General features: G+C 40.7%; 1 protein-coding gene across 4 annotated transcripts in view; it reads right to left on the bottom strand.

Moving 5' to 3' along the window:
• The window catches only part of LOC140199629 (sodium-driven chloride bicarbonate exchanger-like), a 248,613-nt gene that overhangs the window by 32,449 nt on the left and 193,703 nt on the right, over positions 1–22,461 (bottom strand). For all 4 annotated transcript variants that reach the window (XM_072262026.1, XM_072262027.1, XM_072262024.1 and 1 more), the window contains 5 exons: positions 21,513–21,646; positions 16,612–16,857; positions 4,587–4,692; positions 2,565–2,726; positions 721–834 (listed from right to left, as the gene is read on the bottom strand). In XM_072262026.1, the coding sequence (XP_072118127.1) occupies positions 721–834; positions 2,565–2,726; positions 4,587–4,692; positions 16,612–16,857; positions 21,513–21,646 (762 nt within the window). The remainder of the gene's footprint in view (positions 1–720; positions 835–2,564; positions 2,727–4,586; positions 4,693–16,611; positions 16,858–21,512; positions 21,647–22,461) is intronic.

Genomic DNA, 22,461 nt, shown 5'->3' with positions numbered 1-22,461 from the left:
ATCAAACTTACTGGCCTATAATTTCCCAGATTACTTTTCGATCCTTTTTTAAACAACGGAACAACATGAGCTATCCTCCAATCCTCCGGCACCTCACCCGTAGACACCGACATTTTAAATATATCTGCCAGGGCCCCTGCAATTTCAACACCAGTCTCCTCCAAGGTCCGAGGGAATACCCTGTCAGGTCCTGGGGATTTATCTTTTATAACCTGTCAAATTTTCCAATCTTTTGATTTCAGTGATAATAAAAATGAAGTCGTTTGCATAATGGTGACTAAACAAATTCTATCGCTGACAAGTGATCTACTTTCATTTTTGCTAGTGGGAATCAATAACATCAAATTTACAGTGGAACATGATTCAGAGGAATTAGTGGAAAAGATATAACTTTTTTTTAAAAGTGAATGAAAATATGGAGTGACAGAAAGTTGGTTATACAGTACTGGCAAAGCCTGTCCCTTTCCCATTCTCAGTCCACAATAGAGACCCACATCAGTATCAGGTTTATTTTCACACAAGTCATGAAATGTTTTTCTTTTGCAGCAGCAGTACTGTGCAATGCACAATACTGTAGAATGGTATAATATTCAGATTAATTTGTCTTTGAACAAGCAATGTGGTGACAGGACTGATTACCTCCTGCAGTACAGTATGTATTTTTCTAGAATGATGTAAAGCAAAAAGTCACAGTACAGTAACTTGAATTACTTGTGCTACCTTGAAAACACTTGGAACTTGGAGCTTTGGCGAAGGGATCCCAAGACCATAGTCAATTAAAACCATCGTTAAAATGCTAAGAAAGACAGCAAAATCACTGACTGTTGATCGTACCTGGGACAAGTAAATGATATTTATTATTCACACTTCACAGAGTTTCAATCATTCAGCAGTTGCAAATGGAAATAGCAGTCAAAATATCTATTTAATTCTGTAAGCAAAGTTGTTGGCTTCAAAACTAATGTTAAAACTGAAAACAAAAGAGCAAATTTTGAGGACTTTGCATGAAGTTAGACTGAGAAGAAGAACATTGTACCAACAGTCAGAGAAATAGTGTAGAGAATAGAAGAGCAGGTTTGGAGAACCAACATTTGTTTTGTTCTGCTACCAAAGCTGCCAGTCACCTCTCTCCCTCTGAAAGTGTTCCCATCTTTTTGAACTGCAAATCAAATGACAAAGGAGTTGGCCCATACCCACTATTCACACCAATCCCATCATCCCTCTGCCTAACCATAATTCACCTGCCTAATGGTGACTAGCGAGCAGCTAGCTCATCAATAAGGAGTCAAAGTTGTTATAATTGATATAGTTCCTGAAACATCTGTCACCCTCCATGCTTGACCCAACAGCTGCCCAAGAGTTAAAATTTGTCTCCATGATTTCAAAGGCTTACATTAAGTGAAATAGTCATAATACTGAAATATCATACCCCAATATTTGATCAAGAATTATAAATTCTGTATAATTCACCAGATGAAGGTTTAAGCACAGAAATAATATTTTCTGAATTTTATTTATACCGAATTCAAATTATAAAACTGAATTGTAACACTATATTTTAATAAAGCATACAAATATAAACTTCAGATGTTTCCATTCATATCTCAGTCAAAAGTGGGGCATAATGTGTTGGAAATAAACAGTATTGGAAATTTTGTGCGGTTGAGCAACAAAAGCTTATATTTCACTTGTCAAGATTCTCAAGGTCCTAGTGCAAAAAGCAACACAGAATTTAAAAGTTACTTTGCACCATTCATTATCGCATCAATGTTAATATAATCACTTCAATTGTTCCATTTTTAGGTTTCATTTATTTTCAAATGACTGCAGTTCTTCTGATATGCACTGGATGGCAATGCTTTCTGTGCTACTCCATGTCTGGAAACCTTATTAGATATTGGTAGCCAATATAGTGTCACTAAGTCCTCATGCTTTTTTTCACATGGCATAATGGTGATGTGCGGGTGTGTGGGGTGTCCAGGGAGGGGTGAAGTGGCTTGTCGTCCATTCTGGGGCAGCCCACTCACCTTTGGTCCCCAGTGAACACTCAGCTCTCACCTGTGTCTCCAAGCAGCTGTTAACACACAACAGCGGCCACACTTTGACAGGTGGGCTAAACCAGGTGAGGGTAGCTGGCAAGCTTCATACCCCCGTGAGATAGGGACATGCCTGTCCTTGCATGTGATGCCAGCTCCGGTGGACTGGGTGGGTGCGATCTACAGTGAGATCCAACAGCCAGGAAGCCGGTACTGCAAAGCTCCACGGAGAGCGAAGGGCATGACAAGGCGTCGAAAGTGTCATGGTCATCCACTGCAGCCAAGGGAGACCCCAGTGTGTGGTGCTTGTTCATACCACTAGACCCAGACTTCTGAGGTCGAGAGAGTGGAACTGTCCCAGTGCAATGGCTTTTCCACTTTAAAAACTCTCCCGCACAGGTTTCTTATCATCATCGGGCACGAAGGACAATCACCATTAAGCTTCTCTAAATGAGAGCATTAAGTAGAACTTTCACAAAGACTTCACACTTTATATCATAATCCAACTGTAAAAATAAAACCATGTACCTTGGTAGGAAAATATCGGCTGGTCTTAAATTGCTTCAGAAAGTGCGACAAGGTACACGTGGAAAAGAACAGTATTATCGACCAGAACAGGACATCAGGAACATATGGACCATGATGACTACAAGCTGTTCCAAAAAATGTTCCATGATATTGTATACATTCCTAAAATAAATAATTATGAGAGTCATGATCTCACAGATTAAAGTGAAACTGGATGGCCTACTCCTGCTCCTATTTCTCATGTTCTTATGAAACAGAGGTTTGCAAACATAATTGTTAAGGCAGTCATGTTAGTAGTTTTACAATACCACAAAAAAAATACTGGACACAACCATTTTGTTTCCCGAATACTTATGGATGTATCTTGTGGATTTTGGGCTGCTGATCATGAAAATCACCATGAAATTTCCCTTCACGCACTTTTTTGAAAGCGCCTATATTTGTTATTTCAATTAATAATTTAATCAGAATAACTAATACCAAGATTAAGGGAGGCATTTTTGTTGGTCCACAAATCAAACAGGACATCAGAACAGGGAATTCAAAGAACTTCTAGTGGAGCCAGAGAAAATCGTACGGAAGGCATTCAAGGATGTTGAAAGTTTTTCTTGGCAACTACAGAGCACCAAACAATGTGCAGCTGGTTGACACAGCTGAAGTAAGATAGCTTTATTCTTATCATCAAATGTTCCAGCAATAAAAGCCAACGTATTATTTGTCTTTCTATATGCCTGCTGCACCTACATGTCAGCTTTCAATCATCTCTGCATAAAAAGCCCAGTTTCCCACCATCTTGGTTCTTCTACCAGAAGTGGACAACCTCATGTTTCCACAATGTATTCCATTTTCCTATTTGTTCACTCTGTCTACATCTTTACGCAGTTGTTTTTGTTTTTTCATTGTTTACTACTCACAATCCCAACAAGTTTCATGTCAACAGTAAACCTGAAAACGTTATATTTCTTCCCCTCAGCCATATCACTGATTCTGGAAAGTTGAGGCCTAAGCACCTATCCCTGCAATTCTCTACTAGTCACAGCCTGCAAATCTGAAAAGACCTGCTTATTTCTGTTTGTTGTGTTCTGTTAACCTAACTTCAATCAATACAATATATAATCCACAATTCCACTTGTACTAAATTTGACCATCCTGTGTCGGACCTTCTTGAAAAAGTTCTGAACATCCAAGTACACCATATCCACTGATATTCCTTTATCTGCAATACTAGAAACCACTCTTGAGATATTTCAAAAAAAATTGGTCAAATATTACTTTTCTTTCATGAATCCATACTGATTCTTAACAGATGTTAAATTCCAATTTAACAAACGGAAGGGACTGACATCAGCTCTAGGCAATCTAAAAATTGGACTTGATAAATTTAGTGAGGGAGCAAAAATCCATAGGGGAATGTATAAGGTAACAGTATGTCTCCTTTACACTGTTAAACAAAACCAAGTACAAAATAGTACAGTTCATGTTCCCAGCTTTCTTCTCACTCTTTCTGTTTAACCGCATTGTTTAAATAGAAGAGTGGACTTCTTACGGTTGGCTATCCTTCAAGTTCTTGCAATGAAAGCATTTGCCAACATAACAACAATGTCACTAACTGGGTGAAGAATTCCCTTAGTGAAGCAGCTGGCAATGCAAAAGCCATAATTATCAGGAACAATAATTTATTTATCAATATTATTGTAGAAAATGCAAATGGTTCAAAGTAGCTCAAAGGAAACGTTAAAGACAATATTTGGAGAGTTGGACAAAACCATATCAAAAAGGTATGCTTCATGAGTCAAGGAAGGTGAAGACGGAATGGGATGGGATTCTTTTAAGTGAAAAGCATCCCTAAAATCATTCATCAAAATTTTGGGACAATTTGGGGACAAATATGTATCATTTCTCTGTTCATAAAAATACATTTTGCAGCCACCTAAATATTAAATTCTTTCTGTCTTGATAGAATCCTCTCATCCAGCGAACATCCCATTAAACATACAGTAGGTAGTTTCAATTCAAACTTACCGACAGAGTCAGATTTCCCCATGGAATTTCCGTTGCTGTGATATTGTTGTTATTCCAGTATTCTAAAGTTTTATTGCTGGGATTTTGTGGTTCCAAACAAATGCAACTGTTTAAAATAAGTGTATTTTTATTTGAGCAAAATTATAATAAATAATATAATGCACAAAAATGTTATAAAACAGGGCTGTCTTCTTTCTGAAAGATGTCCTTAAGTGATCCAACCTTAAAATAGAAGACTCCTAATAACTTAAGATCATTAATTCATTCTAGATTTCCACTAATTGATTCAAACATAACCCATAACTATATTTCAGTAAGAGGATCACTTAAAAGTATGTACTGACGAGTGTTGAAAGGAATCTTGTTTCACATTTCTAACCACACTTTGCCAGTTTTGTTTTGCTGATACAAGCAATCCTTTAATCAATTAATTCAGGAGTTCCCAACCTTTTTTATGCCATGGACTAATACCATTAAACAAGGGGTCTGTGGACCTCAGGCTGGGAATCCCTGGTTTAATTAATTGATTTGAATCAAGTGCTGATTTTGTCAAAAGTGGAATTTTTATTTAACAGGTAGTCATGATGGACATCTAACAATCTGTATTGTTAGTTCTCCATGAATGCTGCCTGACTTGTGCCTGTGTATGTAATAAATCAACAGAAGAAAAAAATCTGAAATGAGCTCTAAACTCTTACATTAACTGAACTCATCATCTATGCACTGCACCCTTTGCAATAGAATCAACCGACATTCTTATGGTATGCTTGAAAGGGAATCTGGAAATTTTTGTGCCAAGATGAGTCCACCCTCAGGATGGAGGAGCCACACCTTATATAACAACTGGGTACCCTCCAATCTGATGGCATGAACAAATTTCTGCCCCCCTTCCTCTATTCCCCACTCTGACCTTTCACTTCTTCTTACCTGCCTATTACTTACCCCTAGGTCCCCCCTTTCTCTCATTGTCCACTCTCCTCTATCAGATTCTTCCTTCCCCAGCCCTTGACTTTTCCTATCCAACTGGCTTCACCTATCACCTTCCAGCTAGCCTCTTTCCCCTCCCCTCCCCTCCACTTTTTTATTCTGGCATCTTTCCCTTTCCTGAGAAAGGACCTCAGACTGAAACATCGACTGTTTACACTTTTCCATTGATGTTGCCTGACCTGCTGAGTTCCTCCAGCATTTTGTGTGTTGCTTTGGAAATTCTTGTGTTCATTCATGAACTAAATTATACTGATTCAATGTACATCCAGAAGCAATAGTTCACAAATCCATTAATAGCAATACATTAAATTGAGACAGGCATTCCCAACCGAGGGACAATGAAGCCCTTGGTCAATGGTAAGGGTCCAAGGCATAAAAACGGTTGGACACCCCAGAGTTATATGGAGAAAATGAGACCAACCATTTGCAGCAAAGTCTAGGTCAGAAAAACTTACTGTAAATACAATTCACGGTAGAGTGGTAGGTATCTGGATGAAATTCCACGGACAAAATGAGTCAATGTGATAAGTAAATGAGAAGGAAAAGCAAAGACATTTCCTGGCTGTTTCTTTTGTTAATAAGTAAATGGATTGTGCCACACTATGTTACAAGAATGGTCCATGACCATAATTTACCATACAGTCTCAGTCCTAAATATCAACAAGAACATGCTGAAAACAACTGCAGACGCTGAAATCTGGAGCAACAAAATCTGCCGGAAGAACTCAATGGGTCAAGTAGCATCTGTGGGAGGAAAGAACTTTGACGGCATCACGGTAGCGTAGTGGTTAGCACACGCTATTACAGATTGGGGTGTTCTGGAGCTTAGAGTTAAATTCCAGCGGCTGTCCTGTAAGGAGTCTCTGTACGTCCTTCTTGTGGGATGCGTGGGTTTCCTCCGGGTGCTCCGGTTTCCTCCCAGTTGAAAGACCTACAGGGAAGGTGAGTTGGTCATTGTAAATTGTCCCTTGAGCAGGTTTGGGTTAATTCACTTTGTCGGGGGCTGCTGGGGCGGTGTGGCTCAAAGGACCAGAAGGGCTTTTCCCACACTGTATCACTAATTAAATCAATAAAAACTGTCCATGTTTCAAGTCAAAACCCTGTATCAGGACTGATACATGCCCTGATGCAGGGTTTCAGCCCAAAAGGTCAACAATTCCTTTCTTCCCACAGATGTTGTTTGACCTACTGAGTTCTGCCAGCAGGTAGTTTGATGCCAAAGATAGGTTTCCTCTGGAGGTGAAGTAGACAGTAGTTATAGGGGTAAGATAGCTGGAGCAGGAGTAAGTGACATGACATGTAAGTAGCACTTGTACTCCATTCTCGCATGTTAGTTTCCATATCAGCCTCAAGAAGAAGCAGAAAGCAAGTTATTTGATGCCACTTTTTTTATTATGCATTGCGTAAATCAAAAAAGAACACGCAAATTGAAAAAGCTCTAGAAACATTGTGCAGATGCCTACACCGATGGATTAATGATGCCATTAATTCTTGGATAATCTCAGATGCATACTTCCCTCATTTTCTGCTAGATGCTTCAATCTGAAAATCCAAAGGGAGAATAGGGTGTTAAACCCTTAGAGGTCTGCCCGAAATTAAAAACATGACCCCACAAGCCCAGAATTGCCTGTACTAACTGCATGAACCTACCTTCTGAAGATGGACCACAGAAAGCATCCTGACCAACACCATCTGTATCGTCATCATCAAAGGTCTGCATGGCAGCTGGATTTTGTATGTGAACTGTTGTTATATGGAAAGACCAGATCAAGTCCCAACCTACTATGGAATAACTATCACATTAGCATAACTTTGGCCACTGGTGTAGCTGGCTGTTGATCCTACCAATAATGTTAAATGTTTCTGAATGTCTCTGGCATCTAAGAACAATCAAAAGCCAATAGAATAAAATACAACATTTTAAATATTAAAATATATAATAAAAATATAATGGAAATTTGAAAACAATTAAAATTTTTTTAACTAAATTCAATTCATTCAAACATGGTAGTTTTAATGTAAATTAAGATGCAAATTAATACATTTTCTTATGTAGCCATGTCTCCCCATTCAAATGAAAATTAATACTGTCAATCTGACACAGTATGCTGGAGGAACTGTGCTGGCCTGGTATCATCTATGGAGAAGAGAAAACCGTTGACATCTTACCCCAAAACATCGACTGTTCACTTTTTTCACATCGATGCTGCCTGGCCTGTTGAGTTCCTCTAGTACTTTGTGTGTGCTGTTTTGGTTTTCCAGCATCTGCTGATTTTCCCCCTACTGTCAACCTGATGCAACTTTCTAGGTTAGGTGTATTCACTATCACAAATACTGGAGAAATGTCTCAAAATTGTACTCGATGGCTTTCAGTTTCTGAATACGGCGGAAAAGAGCTGGAAACGTCTAGCCAGCATGTTCTGGCATGGGCATTACTGCAGATGTGGGATTATTACACAGAGAAATGCCACAAATGTTTGTGGATATTACTCTCCCATTAACCTGGCATATACTTTAACCATCCTGTCACCAAGTCATACAGTAACATCTGTGGCCAAGTAAACACCAGCATACTACAATTAATGGACAGCCCTGGAAAAACAGCTTGGGAATCCTTAGGCATGATTAAGCCTCATTCATTACCACTGCAGCACTGGCTCATCAAGTTCACCCCATCTTGCTAAAGCATTTGGGCAAAGTGGTCAATGCCCACCAAGTGGGAGATTACTCCAAAAGTGGCTGCAGTTGATTAAAGCAAGTCTGCACAACAAAGGCAGTGCCATTTCAAAGGAAAATGAACCAAGTCAGCTGCAGTCAATGGAATTGAATTTGACATGAGTTATTAGAGCTAATAGGGATGTTGTGTTTCACCAGTGTTGTTAATATACTCTTGCACAATGGCTCAACACCTTAATGCACACACAATGGTTGGGTTTCAAGGACAAAAGCTTCCCTATTTTGTAAGGTTATGGCTTATATTTCAAACATGCCCCAGGGGAGTTCAAGTCACTCTTTTCAGCCAGCACACCGCTTGTTCCTTCTAGTTTCATTTTTCTGCAGAGCTGTTTCCCAACAGAAAGAATCTATCAATGGCAGGGGACTCACATTCAGAGCTAGAGAAACAAGAATTTAAGGGGTCAAAGATATGGCAAAACATATATTGTCACAGGATAGGGTGAATTATTCAAATCCAATATTCAAAACAAATTGGCCTAATTGGGTGCCTGTTTATGACCTCTGGACATTTCAGGGGATAGCATAGAAAACAGTGATTAGGAAAGAGAAATTGGAAAGAAATCAGTTGAAGCTGATACTGGAAAAGCTAAATTAATCAATACATGCCAAAATCCATAGTGAAATCTAACAAAGCACGATCAGGATAAACATGAGAAATAGGATGTGGTGTGTATAAATACTGGGTGGTAGTGTGGAGATACGTCCCTGCCAAAGGAGGTATAAGGCATTCCTTCCCTCCGCTAGCCTGCAGGTCACCCTTGGGCAAAGTGTAGCACCTGCTTAGCACCCTGATCAGGGTCATGTGAAGCCATGGAAGCAGGTGGTGGATGGTCGTATGAGCAGAAGGTGCACATCACCAGTCATGGTGATGTGACCACTAACGCCAGGCAGACTATCTCTGAAAAGTATTGATAATGGCTGAGGTCAGCCGTTTTGTAAAGACACTGCCCAGAAGGCTGCAATGGCAAACGACTTCTGTAGAAAAATTTGCCAAGAACAATCATAGCCACTGAAAGATTATGATCACCCACATCATACAACACAGCACATAATGAATGGACAAACTACAAATATGCCATTTTACTCATTTTCCTGACAGCATAAAATTCTGGGGATGCAGTAGGGAAATAAAATAGACAGAGAGGGGATGGCTTTTATGGATTTTAGTAGCAATGAAAGAATTTTTATGCTGCCATGATTTGAAGTCCTGAGGATATAGCAATAAAAGAATGCTCCTGATATGTCAAATCACTTGCAACATTTGGAACAAATGCGTACTAAGTATGAGCAATAGTGTAGATCTGACATGTCAGTCCATGGCCTCTTCTACTACCACAATGAAGCTACACTCAGGTGGAGGAGCAACACCATATATTCTGCTTGGGTAGCCTCCAACCTAATAGCATGAACACCGATTTCTCAAACTTCCAGTAATTGCCCACCCCCCCCCATCCTTCACCATTCCCCATTCCCATTTTCATGACCTTCTGTCCTCTCCTACCAGGTTCCCCCTTCTCCAGCCCTTTATCTTTTTCAGTAATCAACTTCCCAGCTCTTTACTTCACCCCTCCGCCCTCCCAGTTTCACCTATCACCTACCACCTTGTACTTCTCCCTCACCTCCCCCTACCTTCTGACTCTGACATCTCATCTTTTTTCTCCAGTGCTGATGAAGGGTCCTGGCTCAAAATGTCGACTGTTCACTCTTTTCCATAAATGCTGCCTGTCCTGCTGAGTTCCTCCAGCATTTTATTTGTGTCACTTGGATTTCCAGCATCTGCAGATTTACTCTTGTTTGTGATTCAGGTAGTAAATATGATGTACTTTTGTCAGTCAAATATTAAAGGAAGAGTAACTCCCGGTACTTTTGTCCTATATCTGCCTCTTTTTAAACTGAAGAGTTGTTCACTCATTTCACACAATTAACTATCCGCAGGTGAAACAGAGCAGCGCAGCTTTCATTATACATGATGCTTGGGAGAACACTTCCATCAGTGATTACAATCCCACCATCCTACTTACCTTTGTCTTGTTTTAATTTTGCTTTGACCCTGGGCTGTGCTGCTGAAAAAAACTTAGAACATAAAACATGGCAGTCTAGTACAGGCCCTTCAGTCCACATTGTTGAGCTGACCTTTTAGCCTATTCCAAGATCAATCAAACCCTTCCCTCCACACTGCCATACATTTTTTCTTGCATCCATTTACCTATCTGAATTTAAATATCTCTAATGTTTCTGTCTCTACTACCATCACTGCAAGGGTGTACCACACACTCATCACTCTGAAGAAAATCTTGCCTCTAACATCCCCCTTATACTTTCCTCTTTAAAATGATGCCCCCTCTCATATTAGGTGTTTTCACTCGGGGGGCGGGGGGCGCACATGATCCACTCAGGCCTGTGCCAGTGCTCCTTTCATCCAGTGTTCACCATGTATCAGCTTAAATGTCTATGCAAGACACCAAGACTTCATGTGGCTTACTCCTTTTCTTTCTTGAAAATATGGTACTTCTTTTTATAGGGCTTCATTTACCAGCTTTTTGACCACTCTACCATCATCTCTATATCCTATGACAAATTCCTGACTTTATTGTCACAGATTGCCTTGCTCCCTAATTTAGCTGAAATGTGGTCATCCATTTTGATTAATCACCATTTCTTATCTTTTATAGAATCCAATTAAGCTGTATCAGATGGCTAAAGGGGGAACTTTTAATTAGTCAAATTGACTTAATTTTAGAGATCACTAATTACTAACAAAATGATATTAAGAGATGAAAGTTCTGGAAATGAGGTATTAGGAATTACATCTATTCACCATATGGTAAATGAATTAAATTTTCAATATTCATTTATCATTGGCAAGGCTATCATCATCGCTATTCCTAATTGCCCTTGAGAAGTTTGTAGTGGATTAACTGTAGTCTCAGAAAGTTGTTGAGCATAGAGTCCTATTATTTACACTCATCATTAATCAAGGACAGAACTCAGCAGGCCAGGCGGCATGTGTTGAAATGAATAAACAGCTGACGTTTTGGAGGGGGGAGGGGTAAAGGGCTGTGAAGCTGACAGGTTAAAGAGATAAAGGGCTGGAGAAGAGGGGAATCTGATAGGGGAGGGTAGAAGATTATGGAAGAAAGGGGAGGAGGAAGAACACCAGAGGGAGTGGATGGGCAAGTAAGGAGATGAGGTGAGAGAGGGAAATGGGAATGGGAACAGTGAAGGGGGATAAGAGGGGGGTAATTACCAGAAGTTTGAGAAATTGATGTTCATGCCATTGATTTGGAAGCTATCCAGGCAGAATATAAATTGTTGCTCCTCCAACCTGAGTGTGGCCTCCTCTAAGCAGTAGAGGAGGCCATGGACTGACCTGTTGGAATGGGAATGGGAAATAGAATTGAAATAGGTGGCCTCTGAGAGATCCCACTTTTTTTGGCAGACAGAGAGTAAGTGCTTTTGGCAATCTATATTGGGTCTCACCGATATACAACACAGCAAGAGCACCGGACAGAGAAGGTGACCTCAACAGATTCACAGGTGAAGAGCCACCTCACCTGAAGGACTGTTTGGGGCTCTGAACGATAGTGAGGGAGGGAATATTGAGGGTGTTTTGGATAGAGTGCTCATTTGAAAGGCTGCCTTGTCTTTGAGGGTATCGACCTTCTAGAGGCTTGTTAGAACAGTTCCTTCAGGCAAGTGGAAAATATTCTATCACATTTCTGACACACACTGTAAATGGTGAAAATGCCCTGTAGTGTCTGTAGCTGAAACTCAGCCCTAGAATGTTGCATCTTGTTTACTGGGTTTCTATTTAATGGTCACCCACGCTCCACCAACCGCCCCACAATGTTGAAGGAAGGGGAATCCAGCAATGGTGAAGCTGTTGGAAGTGCAGGGGAGGTGGTTCAATTCTGCTTTGAGAGATAGTCAATGCCCAGTACAAGTGTTCAATCCATGACTGAATGGTGCTCAAAGCATGCTGCATATAATAATAATAATAATTATTATTATAATTATAATTACTTCATTGATCCCAAGTAGGAAATTATTTTGTTACAACATTTAAAAACACGCAGCAATAATATAGTAATAATTTTAACTAATAAAGTACAGAATAATTATACACACAACAATAATTTACCAATGTGCAATAATGTACAAAACAATAAAACAGAGACTGTTGTACTATGATGTGTGTTCTCCTGTCACACAGAGATAAACTGCTGTGAATATGCTTATTGCATTTGGGAGGAAAGATCTTCTGTAACAATCCTCATGACAGTAGAGCTGAGTGAGTCTGTCTGAAAGGCTGCTCCACTGCTTATTCAGTAGGTCATGGAGAGATTGCACTGGATTGTCCATAATGGATAACAGTTTGTTTAGGGACATCCTCTCCACCACTAACTCAGAAGAGTCCAGACTGTAGCCAAGGTCAGATCCAGCCTTTTGATGAGCTTATTGAGAATTTTTGCATCACCAGCACTGAAGCTGCTCCCCCCACATAAAGCCACAAAGAAAGACTGCACTCGCTACAACAGACTGGTAAAAGATCTCCAACATCCTGCAGCACACATTGAAGGATCTCAGCTTCTTTAGAAAATAGAGTCTGCTCATCCCTTCTTGTAAATAGCCTTAGTGTGGGTTTTCCAGTCGAGTCTATTGTCAAAGTGAACACTCAAGTACTTGTACTCCTCCACCACAACAAGATCTTCTCCCAGAGTGTATGCAGGACTCATCGCAGCCCTCTTCAATCACCACCTCTCTGGTTTTGGCCACATTCAGGAGCAGGTGATTCTTCCTACACCATTCCACGAATTTATCCACCAGTCCCCTGTACTCTGACTCCTGCCCATCTCCGATACACCCAACCACCACAGAGTCATCAGAGAATGTCTGCAAGTGACAAGACTCCGAGTTGCGCTGGAAGTCTGAGATGTACAGTGTGAACAGAAACGGAGACAGGACAGTCCCTTGTGGTGCTCCAGTGCCACTCACCATCATCTCAGACAGAAAACTACTCCGCTGTACAAACTAGAGTCTGTCTATCAGGTAATCCATAATCTGGGAGACAGTATTTGTCTATGCTCATCCTTTGCAGCTTCTTGCTCAGAAGTGGTGGCTGGATTGTACTGAAGGCACAAGAGGAATCAAAAAAGTGATTCTCACAATGCCACCAGCATCATCCAGGTGGGAGTGAGCTCAGTACAACAGGTAGACGATGGCATCATCCACTCCCACATGAGGTTGATAGGCAAATTGTACAGGGTACAATGAAGATCTTATCTAGGTATGGGATCCTTTATTTTGCTGAGAAAGTGAATGGAATTGAATATTGCACATTCATCAGTGAACATTTCCACTTCTGATGGACAGGTGATTAATGAAGCAGCTGGAAATGTATAGACACTGTCTTTAGAAATCTTTCGGTGATATCCTGGGGCTAAAATGAGTGATCTCCACAACCACAATCATTTTCCTTCGTGTGATTTATGAATCCAGTTGTTATAATATTTTCCCTCCTATACATATTGGCTTTAATTTTACAGGGTTGCCTTGATGCCACATTTAGACAAATACTTTTATATTATCAACTGTCATTGCTCTGACTTCACCTGTGGAACTGTGATCTTTGGTCGCTGGATGTATCAAAGCACGATGAACTCTCAGTAGTCCGGATAAAATCTAAACTAGGCATCAGCAAGTTGGTTACTGCTAAATAATTGCCATGACGGCATTGCAGACAACAGCCTCCATCATTTTGTTAATGATAGAGCGGTGTCCCATTGGGTGGTAGTAACAACTTCTGCAATGTTGGGTATATCAGTGTTATCATTTTGGATGGCCTGGCCTGGGCACAGCACTTACAAGACTATATTGACTGGCTGCATCGCAGCCTGGTATTGAAACACCAATGCCCTTGAACATAAAATTGGACATTAAATAGTGGATAGTCCACCAAAGGTAACGCCCTCCCCGCCATTGAGCATGGAGCATTGTCATAGGAAAGCAGCATTTTCAACATCTCATTGCTATACTCGGAAGCTCCCACTTGCTTCAAAAGGGCAACAATCAAATCGATGCCCCAGAAGAGCAGGGTAAGCTGCCTTAATAACTATCACCCAGTAGCACTCACGTCTATGATGATGAAGCACTTTACAAAGTTGGTTATGGCTAGAATTAACTGCTGTCTCAGCAAGGACCTGGACTCACTACAATTTGCCTATTGCCACACAGGTCAACTGTGGATGCAATCCCACTGGCTCTACACGTGGCCTTAGATCACCTGGACGATACTAATTCTTATGTCAGTGTGTCATTCATTGACTATAGCTCAGCGCGTAACACAACCATTCCTACAGTTCTGATAGAAAATCTCCAAAATCTGGGCCTCTATACTACCCTCTGCAATTGGATCCTTTACTTCCTCACTGGAAGACCACAATCTTTGCAGACCGGAAATAACATCTCCACCTTGCTGACAATCAACACCGGCCCACCTCAGATGTGTGCTTGGCCCACTGCTCTACTCTCTGTACACGCATGTCACAGCTCAAATACCATCTATATATTTGCAGATGATACCACTGTTGGCAGAATCTCAGATAGTGAAGAGAAGGCATACAGGAATGAGATCTATTAGCTAGTTGAGTGGTGTCACAGCAAACACCTTGCACTCAACATTAGTAAGACCAAAAACTGGAATTCAAAAAGAACAAGACAAGGGAACATACACTACTCCTCATAGAGGGATCAGAAGTTGAAAGGGTGAGCAGTTTCAAGTTCCTGGGTGTCGATATCGCTGAGGCTCTATCCTGGGTCCAACATATCGATGCAGCTACAAAGAAGGCAGGACAGTGGCTATATTTCACTGGGAGTTTGAGGAGATTTGGTATGTCACCAAAGATTCTCACAAATTTCTACAGATGTACCATTCTGAATGGCTGCATCGCTGTCTGATATGAGGGGGGAGGTGCAGAAGCTGCTGCAGAAAGTTGTGAACTCACTCAGCTCCATCATGGGCCTCCATAGTATCCAGGACATCTTCAAGAAGCAATGCCTCAAAAAGGCGACATCCATCATTAAGGACCCCCATCAGCCAGGACTAGCCCTCTTCTCATTACTACCATCAGGAGCCTGAAGGCACACACTCAACGATTCAGGAACAGCTCCTTCCCCTCTGCCATCAGATTTCTGAATGGACATTGAACCCATGAACACTACCTTATCACTTTAATTACTTATATAATTTAGCTATTTAATACATACTTACTATAATACAGTTTATTTTCTCTATTATTACGTATCCCATTCTACTGCTGCCACAAAAAAAAAATCAAATTTTACAACATGTCAGTGATGTTAACCCTGATTCTGATTCCATCATCAGGGACCCACCACCCAGGACATGCTCTCTTCTCACTGCTGCCATCAGGAAGAAGGTACAGGAGTCTCAGGACTCACACCACCAGGTTCAGGAACAGTTATTACCCCTCAACCATCAGGCTCTTGAACCAAAGTGGATAACATCACTCAACTTCACTTATCCCACCACAACCTTCAAGGACTCTTCAACTCATGTTCTCGATATCACTTGCTTGCTTGCTTATTTATTTATTATTTCTTTATTTTTGTGTTTGCTCAGTTTACTGTCTTTGGCACACTGATTGAACACCCATGTTGATGCAGCCTTTCATTGATTCTATTATGGTTATTATTCTATTATGGGTTTATTGAAGTGGCCTACAAGGGAAAGCTCAAGGTTGTATATGGTCTTTGATAATAAATTTACTTTGAACTTTGACATCAGGGTACCAGCCATTTCTTTGTCACTCACATGCCTTCACTGAGGATGCAGATGTTCATGGAGCTCAAGAGCATGAACTTTAGCAAAGACTTGGTCAAGGTCCCATAAGGGAGGTTAGTCAAGAAGGTTCAGTCGTTTGGAGTATAAGATGAGGTAGTAAATCGGATGAGATATTGGTTTAATAGGAGAAGCCAGAGAGTGATGGTATATGGCCGCCTCTCTGACTGGACACAGGACTATTTATAATGACCAGTTAACCAACTAACCGGTACGCCTTTGGACTGTGGGAGGAAATCGGAGCACCTGCGGAAAATCAGTACACTCCACGGGGAAAACGTACAAACTCCTTACAAAACGGTGACGGAATTGATCTACGAACTCCAGACTCCGGAACGCCCCGAGATGTAAAAGTATCGCACAAACCGTTACTGTGGCTGCTCTGGCAAAGATACATCTAGCATGATTCTTTAAGTTTTGGAACAATGACTAAATACTTACAAATAATGTGTCAGTTGTTCCAGACGATTGTGCATGTTGATAGGGTATGTCTCACCAAGGTGATACAGCTTCTCTAAAGCCTCATAGATGAATATAATGCAAATAAGGGAAGCAAATGCTTCTTCGGTGAACCGGGTGATGTAGCATACCAATGAACTTGCATCCGTAGCAACAAGAACCAAACAGAGAGTAGCTGTCCAAAGTCCAATACACGTTCTCAAAGAAAGATAGGATAAGCCATATTCTCTGTTGTAAAAAGATTAAATAATAGATAGACATATGACACAACAGAAGGATATACTGCAAAATCTACATGCAATTTAACAAATCTTAATGCTTTATGATATTCTTATCATTGTTAACTTTAAAACATTCAATGGGATTTGTGCTGGGGCCTCTGTTGTTTGTGATGTATATAAATGATCTGGATGAATATGTAGATGGGTTGGTAAGTTTGCAGATGATACCAAGATTAGTGGAGTTGTGGATGGTGTAGAGGACTGGCAAAGAATATAGATCATTTGCACGGTATAGATCATTGGCAGATATAGGCAGAGATATGCAGATGGGAGTTTAACCCAGATAAATGTGAGGTGTTGCACCTTGGTAGGGCAAATGCCATGAAGCAGTACATTGTTAAGGACAACATCCTTAACAGTGTTACTGAGCAGAGGGATCTCGGGATCCAAGTTCACAGTTCCTTGAAAGTGGATATACGGATCGATAAGGTGATTAAGAAAGCTTGCTTTTATTAGTCGAGGCTTTAAGTTTGAAGGTGAAGAGGTTATGTTGCAACTTTATAAAACTCTGGTTTGGCCACGTCTGGAGTATTGCATACAGTTCCGGTCACCCCTATATAGGAAGAATATTAAGGCTTTGGAGTGGGTGCAGAAGAGGTTTAGACCATAAGACCATAAGACAAAGGAGCAGAAGTTGGCCATTCGGCCCATTGAGTCTGTTCCACCATTTTATCATGAGCTGATCCATTCTCCCATTTAGTCCCACTCCCCCGCCTTCTCACCATAACCTTTGATGCCCTGGCTACTCAGATACCTATCAATTTCTGCCTTAAATACACCCAATGACTTGGCCTCCACTGCTGCCCGTGGCAACAAATTCCACAGATTCACCACCCTCTGACTAAAAAAATTTCTTTGCATCTCTGTTCTGAATGAGCGCCCTTCAATCCTTAAGTCATGCCCTCTCGTACTAGACTCCCCCATCATGGGAAACAACTTTGCCACATCCACTCTGTCCACGCCTTTCAGCATTCGAAACGTTTCTATGAGGTCCGCCCTTGTTCTTCTAAACTCCAAGGAATACAGTCCAAGAGCGGACAAACGTTCCTCATATGGTAATCCTCTCACTCCCAGAATCATTCTAGTGAATCTTCTCTGTACCCTCTCCAACATCGGCACATCCTTTCTTTAATAAGGAGAGCAAAACTGCCCACAGTACTCCAAGTGAGGTCTTACCAGTGCCTTATAGAGCCTCAACATCACATCCCTGCTCCTATACTATTTTCCTCTAGAAATGAATGCCAACATTGCATTCACCTTCTTCACCACTGACTCAACCTGGAGGTTAACCTTAAGGGTATCCTGCACGAGGACTCCCAAGTCCCGTTGCATCTCAGAACTTTGAATTCTCTCCCCATTTAAATAATAGCCTGCCCGTTTATTTCTTCTGCCAATGTGCATAACCATACACTTTCCAACATTGTATTTCATTTGCCACTTCTCTGCCCATTCTTCCAATCTATCCAAGTCTCTCTGCAGACTCTGTTTCTTCAGCACTACCAGCCCCTCCACCTATCTTCGTATCATCAGCAAACTTAGCCACAAAGCCATCTATTCCATAACCCAAATCGTTGATGTACAACGTAAAAAGAAGCGGCCCCAACACGGACCCCTGTGGAACACCACTGGTAACCAGCAGCCAACCAGAATAGGATATCCTTTATTCCCACTCTCTGTTTCCTGCCAATCAGCCAACGCCCTATCCATGTATGTAACTTTCCCATCATTCCATGGGTTCTTATCTTGTTAAGTAGCCTCATGTGTGGCACCTTGTCAAAGGCCTTCTGAAAATCCAAATATACAACATCCACTGCATCTCCCTTGCCTAGCCTACTTGTAATTTCCTCAAAAAATGTTTACCAGGCTGCTCCCTGGTTTAGAGGGCATCTTCTATCAAGAGAGCCTGGACATAGTTGGCTTGTCTTCTCTGGAGTGCTGAAAGCTGAAGGGAGATCTGATAGGACTTTATAAGGTTATGAGAGCAAAGATAAAGTAAATAGTAGAGATAGATAGAGTGAACAGGGAGTATCTGTTTCCCAGGGCTGAAATGTCTAATACCACTGAAGATGAGAAGGGGATATGAGGGGTAAGTTTTTTATTCAAAGAATCATGGATGCCCAGAATGTGCTGCCTGGTATGGTGGTAGAGGTAAATACATTGGAGGCTTTTAAGAGGTGTTTAGTCAGGCACATGGATGTAAGGAAGATGGTGGGATATCGACATTGTGTAGGTAGGAGGGATTAGAGTTTGAATGTTTTTGATTTGCTTTTTAGCTGGTCGGCACAATGTTGTGGGCCGAATGGCCTGTTCCTTTGCTCTACTCTTCAATATTCTATGTGGATGATGTTGGATTCTTCAATACATTCCTGAGATAATGAAGGTAAAAATTTTAAATTATTTCCATATATTAGCTGTTACATAAATAGAAAGCAGGCATAACCTTTAAATTACAAGTCACTTTGATACCTCTATTCAGACTCTGACAATCTCAATTTTTCAATCAATTCAATAAATGATGGCCAGTGTTTAAAATTTCTGGAGTACTGTGCAGTAAGTTTTAATAATCTTAAAAACTTTGTTATAAATGACGAAAAATTTTGCTACTTAAATTATGTTCTTCTTGCGTAATGATGAACAGCTTATTAAATTATTTACCATCTTCAAAACTACATCTAATTTTGTCAACTAACGCTTTAAAACTGGTAAAGTAGCTGTCCAGTTATTTTTCAACAGCTTTAAATATTTGCAACAATGCTCAAAAAGCACGGGTAGATTTTTGAAAAATACAGTATAGTGAGCAGGCTCAACGTGTTTCTGATGATACACTTAAGATTTTATTGATGCAGGTGCAAATCAGGAAAGTTATACCATTTCCACAAAGGATCAAAGGTTCCTACTGACTCATTGAGAACACAATGGGAGCTATTATGTCAGTGGAATCTGTAATTCTCCAAAGACTTGGATACTAAGCCAAAAAAACATCAATGACTTCCACACAGGGAAATTACTTTGATGTCACGCAAACTCAGAATGCTGCCACCAAGGCTTGTTATAACAATGTTCACAACAAGTTGCAGGCAATCATAGGAGTCAAGCAATCCCTGCACTAATGAGATGATAGGAGCAGCAGAGCAGGGTAGGGATGGCAATTCCACGCAACATTTTATTTATTGTGATACAGTGTGGAATAGGCCTTTCCAACCCTTTGACCCTCATTGCCCAGCAACCCCCGATTTAATCCTAGTTAAGCAGAGTACAATTTACAATGACCAATTAACCTACCAATCGGTATGTCTTTGGACAGCGGAAGGAAACCCGTGCGGTCACGGAGAGAACGTACAAAATCATTACAAGCAGCGGCAGGAATTGAACCAGGCCACCTGTACTGTAAAGTGTGATGCTAACCAATACACTACTGTGCTGCCCTCATGTCTCATTTCTCCTGTTGATTAAAATAGATACAAAGACATGGGCTTGTTCTCCTTTCCATTAACCTCCATAGTTACAAATTGTTCTTGGCCATGGATTAATGCTTTGCTACAATTATTAGATATACAAATTGAGAGCATCAGTGCCACTGTATCCCTTTATACGAATAGAGTGAATTTCAGTTAATCGGGCCATCAAGACAGAAACTTATTTGGGACAACTCTTAAAGAACAAAACCAAATTGAAAAGATAGCCAGGTTTCCCTTCATTTATTTGGGACACGATGCCATTTAACTGGGGCAGGAGACTGTAGCCAAATATTTCCTAACTAGCGTCATTCACATGCACGTCATGTGGCAGTTAGGTACTACATCATGCTTAGAGCGAACAGTTTTTAATGTAGCAACACTTGCATGTTTGTGTTCAAAGAGCAGTGATTTTTGTCACTGAGAGATGACAATTAATAAACAGTAAAACAATTCAGAACTGTTTTGATCACTGCAGTTTCAGGCTTGGAGATGCCAGAAATGGCTGGGAGTGAAAATTAAACAATTTTACTACTTCAACAAGTAAAGAACTGTGAAGAATTTAAAGGTATCAACAATCATCTTGAATGTTACAATGAAAAAGAAGATTTGGAGGATGAAATTGTCGGAAGCATTGGATGAAGGCAGTTCATTATCTGTACTTAAGTGCCTGCATTGATTTTGCATATTGACAGTCAACCAAAACAACACATCAGCGTACATGGAGTGAATTCCGGATAACAATTAGGAACTAATACACAGTTTTATAGTATTGTAGTAGTATAAGTAGTGTTCTAATTTGTTCTGCATTTCATTAAAATTCATAATTTTTTACTCAGTTAAATGTTAGCTTGGCTTTCTTATACATTTTTTAACTATTTCCATGAAACTTCAGATAATTGGGACAGCTACTTAATTGGACCAAAATGTACTGGTCACAGTGTGTCGCAATTAACCAGAATCCACTGTATATTCTCCTTAAAACGTTTATTTTATTACACAGTGCGTTTTCTGCAACAATCAATAAAGGGGAGGTTTCACGCATTACACTAGCTTGTTCAAGACCAGTAAAATTTTATTCCCCACCACCCCCAGGACAACTGTTTAATCTGTGCAGAAAACTGAAAGTAGTAATTGGGATACTTACTTGCAGAATTTAAACAGTATTTTCTCAAACACCAAGACCGGCCCTGTACTCCCCAAGATTGTTAGTGGCTGCCCTGCAAACAGCGAATATGCTATGCCTGTCATGGACGCTCCAAAGAGAGATTCAATTGCACTCTGGAAACAAAAGAGTAATTTTGATATAATTTACTGTTGATATATAGTTTTCTGATAAATGTAAAGTAGATGAATAAGAAGGCATTATCCTGTGCACACCAATTTGCCAATTTTTTCAGTAAATACAGTTCTATTGTGAATAGTTTTAGGACCGAATATTATTCGTATATATGACAATTCATATACAGCATATGATATATACAGTACGAGATGATTCATACCTGAATATGGTTTGAATCTATAAATTTCATGTAAACAGATGTCTGTCTTGCTAGATGTCCAGTGCTCCCAATGCGGCCTCCTCTGCACTGGTGAGAGCCATGGTAAATTGGAGGACCGCTTTGCCGAGCACCTCTGCTCCATCTGCCACAAGCAGGACTTCCCAGTGGCTAACCATTTTAAATCTGATTCCCATTCATGTTTTAACATGTTAGTCCATGGCCTCCTCTTGTGTCAAAATGATGCCACCATCAGGGCGGAGGAGGGGCACCTCATAGCCTGTGGATAGCCTCCAAACTGATGGTATGAATATTGATTTTCTTTCCAGTAAACAAAATACCCCCCCCCACCTTCCTCAATTCCCAACTATGACCTTTTACCTCTTCTCACCCACCAATTACTTCCCCTGGGTCCCGTCCTCCTTCCTTTTCTCCCATGGTCCATTCTCCTCTCCAATCAGATTCCTTCTCCTCCAGCCCGAGAACTTTCCCACCCTCCTGGCTTCACCTATTACTTTCCAGCTACCCTCCTTTCCCTCCCCTCACTATTCTGAAATCTTCTCCCTTCCTCCTCAGTCCTGAAGAAGGCTCAGCCAA

Source organism: Mobula birostris, chromosome 6 (assembly GCF_030028105.1).
Source record: "Mobula birostris isolate sMobBir1 chromosome 6, sMobBir1.hap1, whole genome shotgun sequence".
Classification (NCBI taxonomy): domain Eukaryota; kingdom Metazoa; phylum Chordata; class Chondrichthyes; order Myliobatiformes; family Myliobatidae; genus Mobula; species Mobula birostris.
The sequence above is the reverse complement of the archived record's forward strand: the minus strand, read 5'-3'. Positions and strand labels throughout refer to the sequence as shown.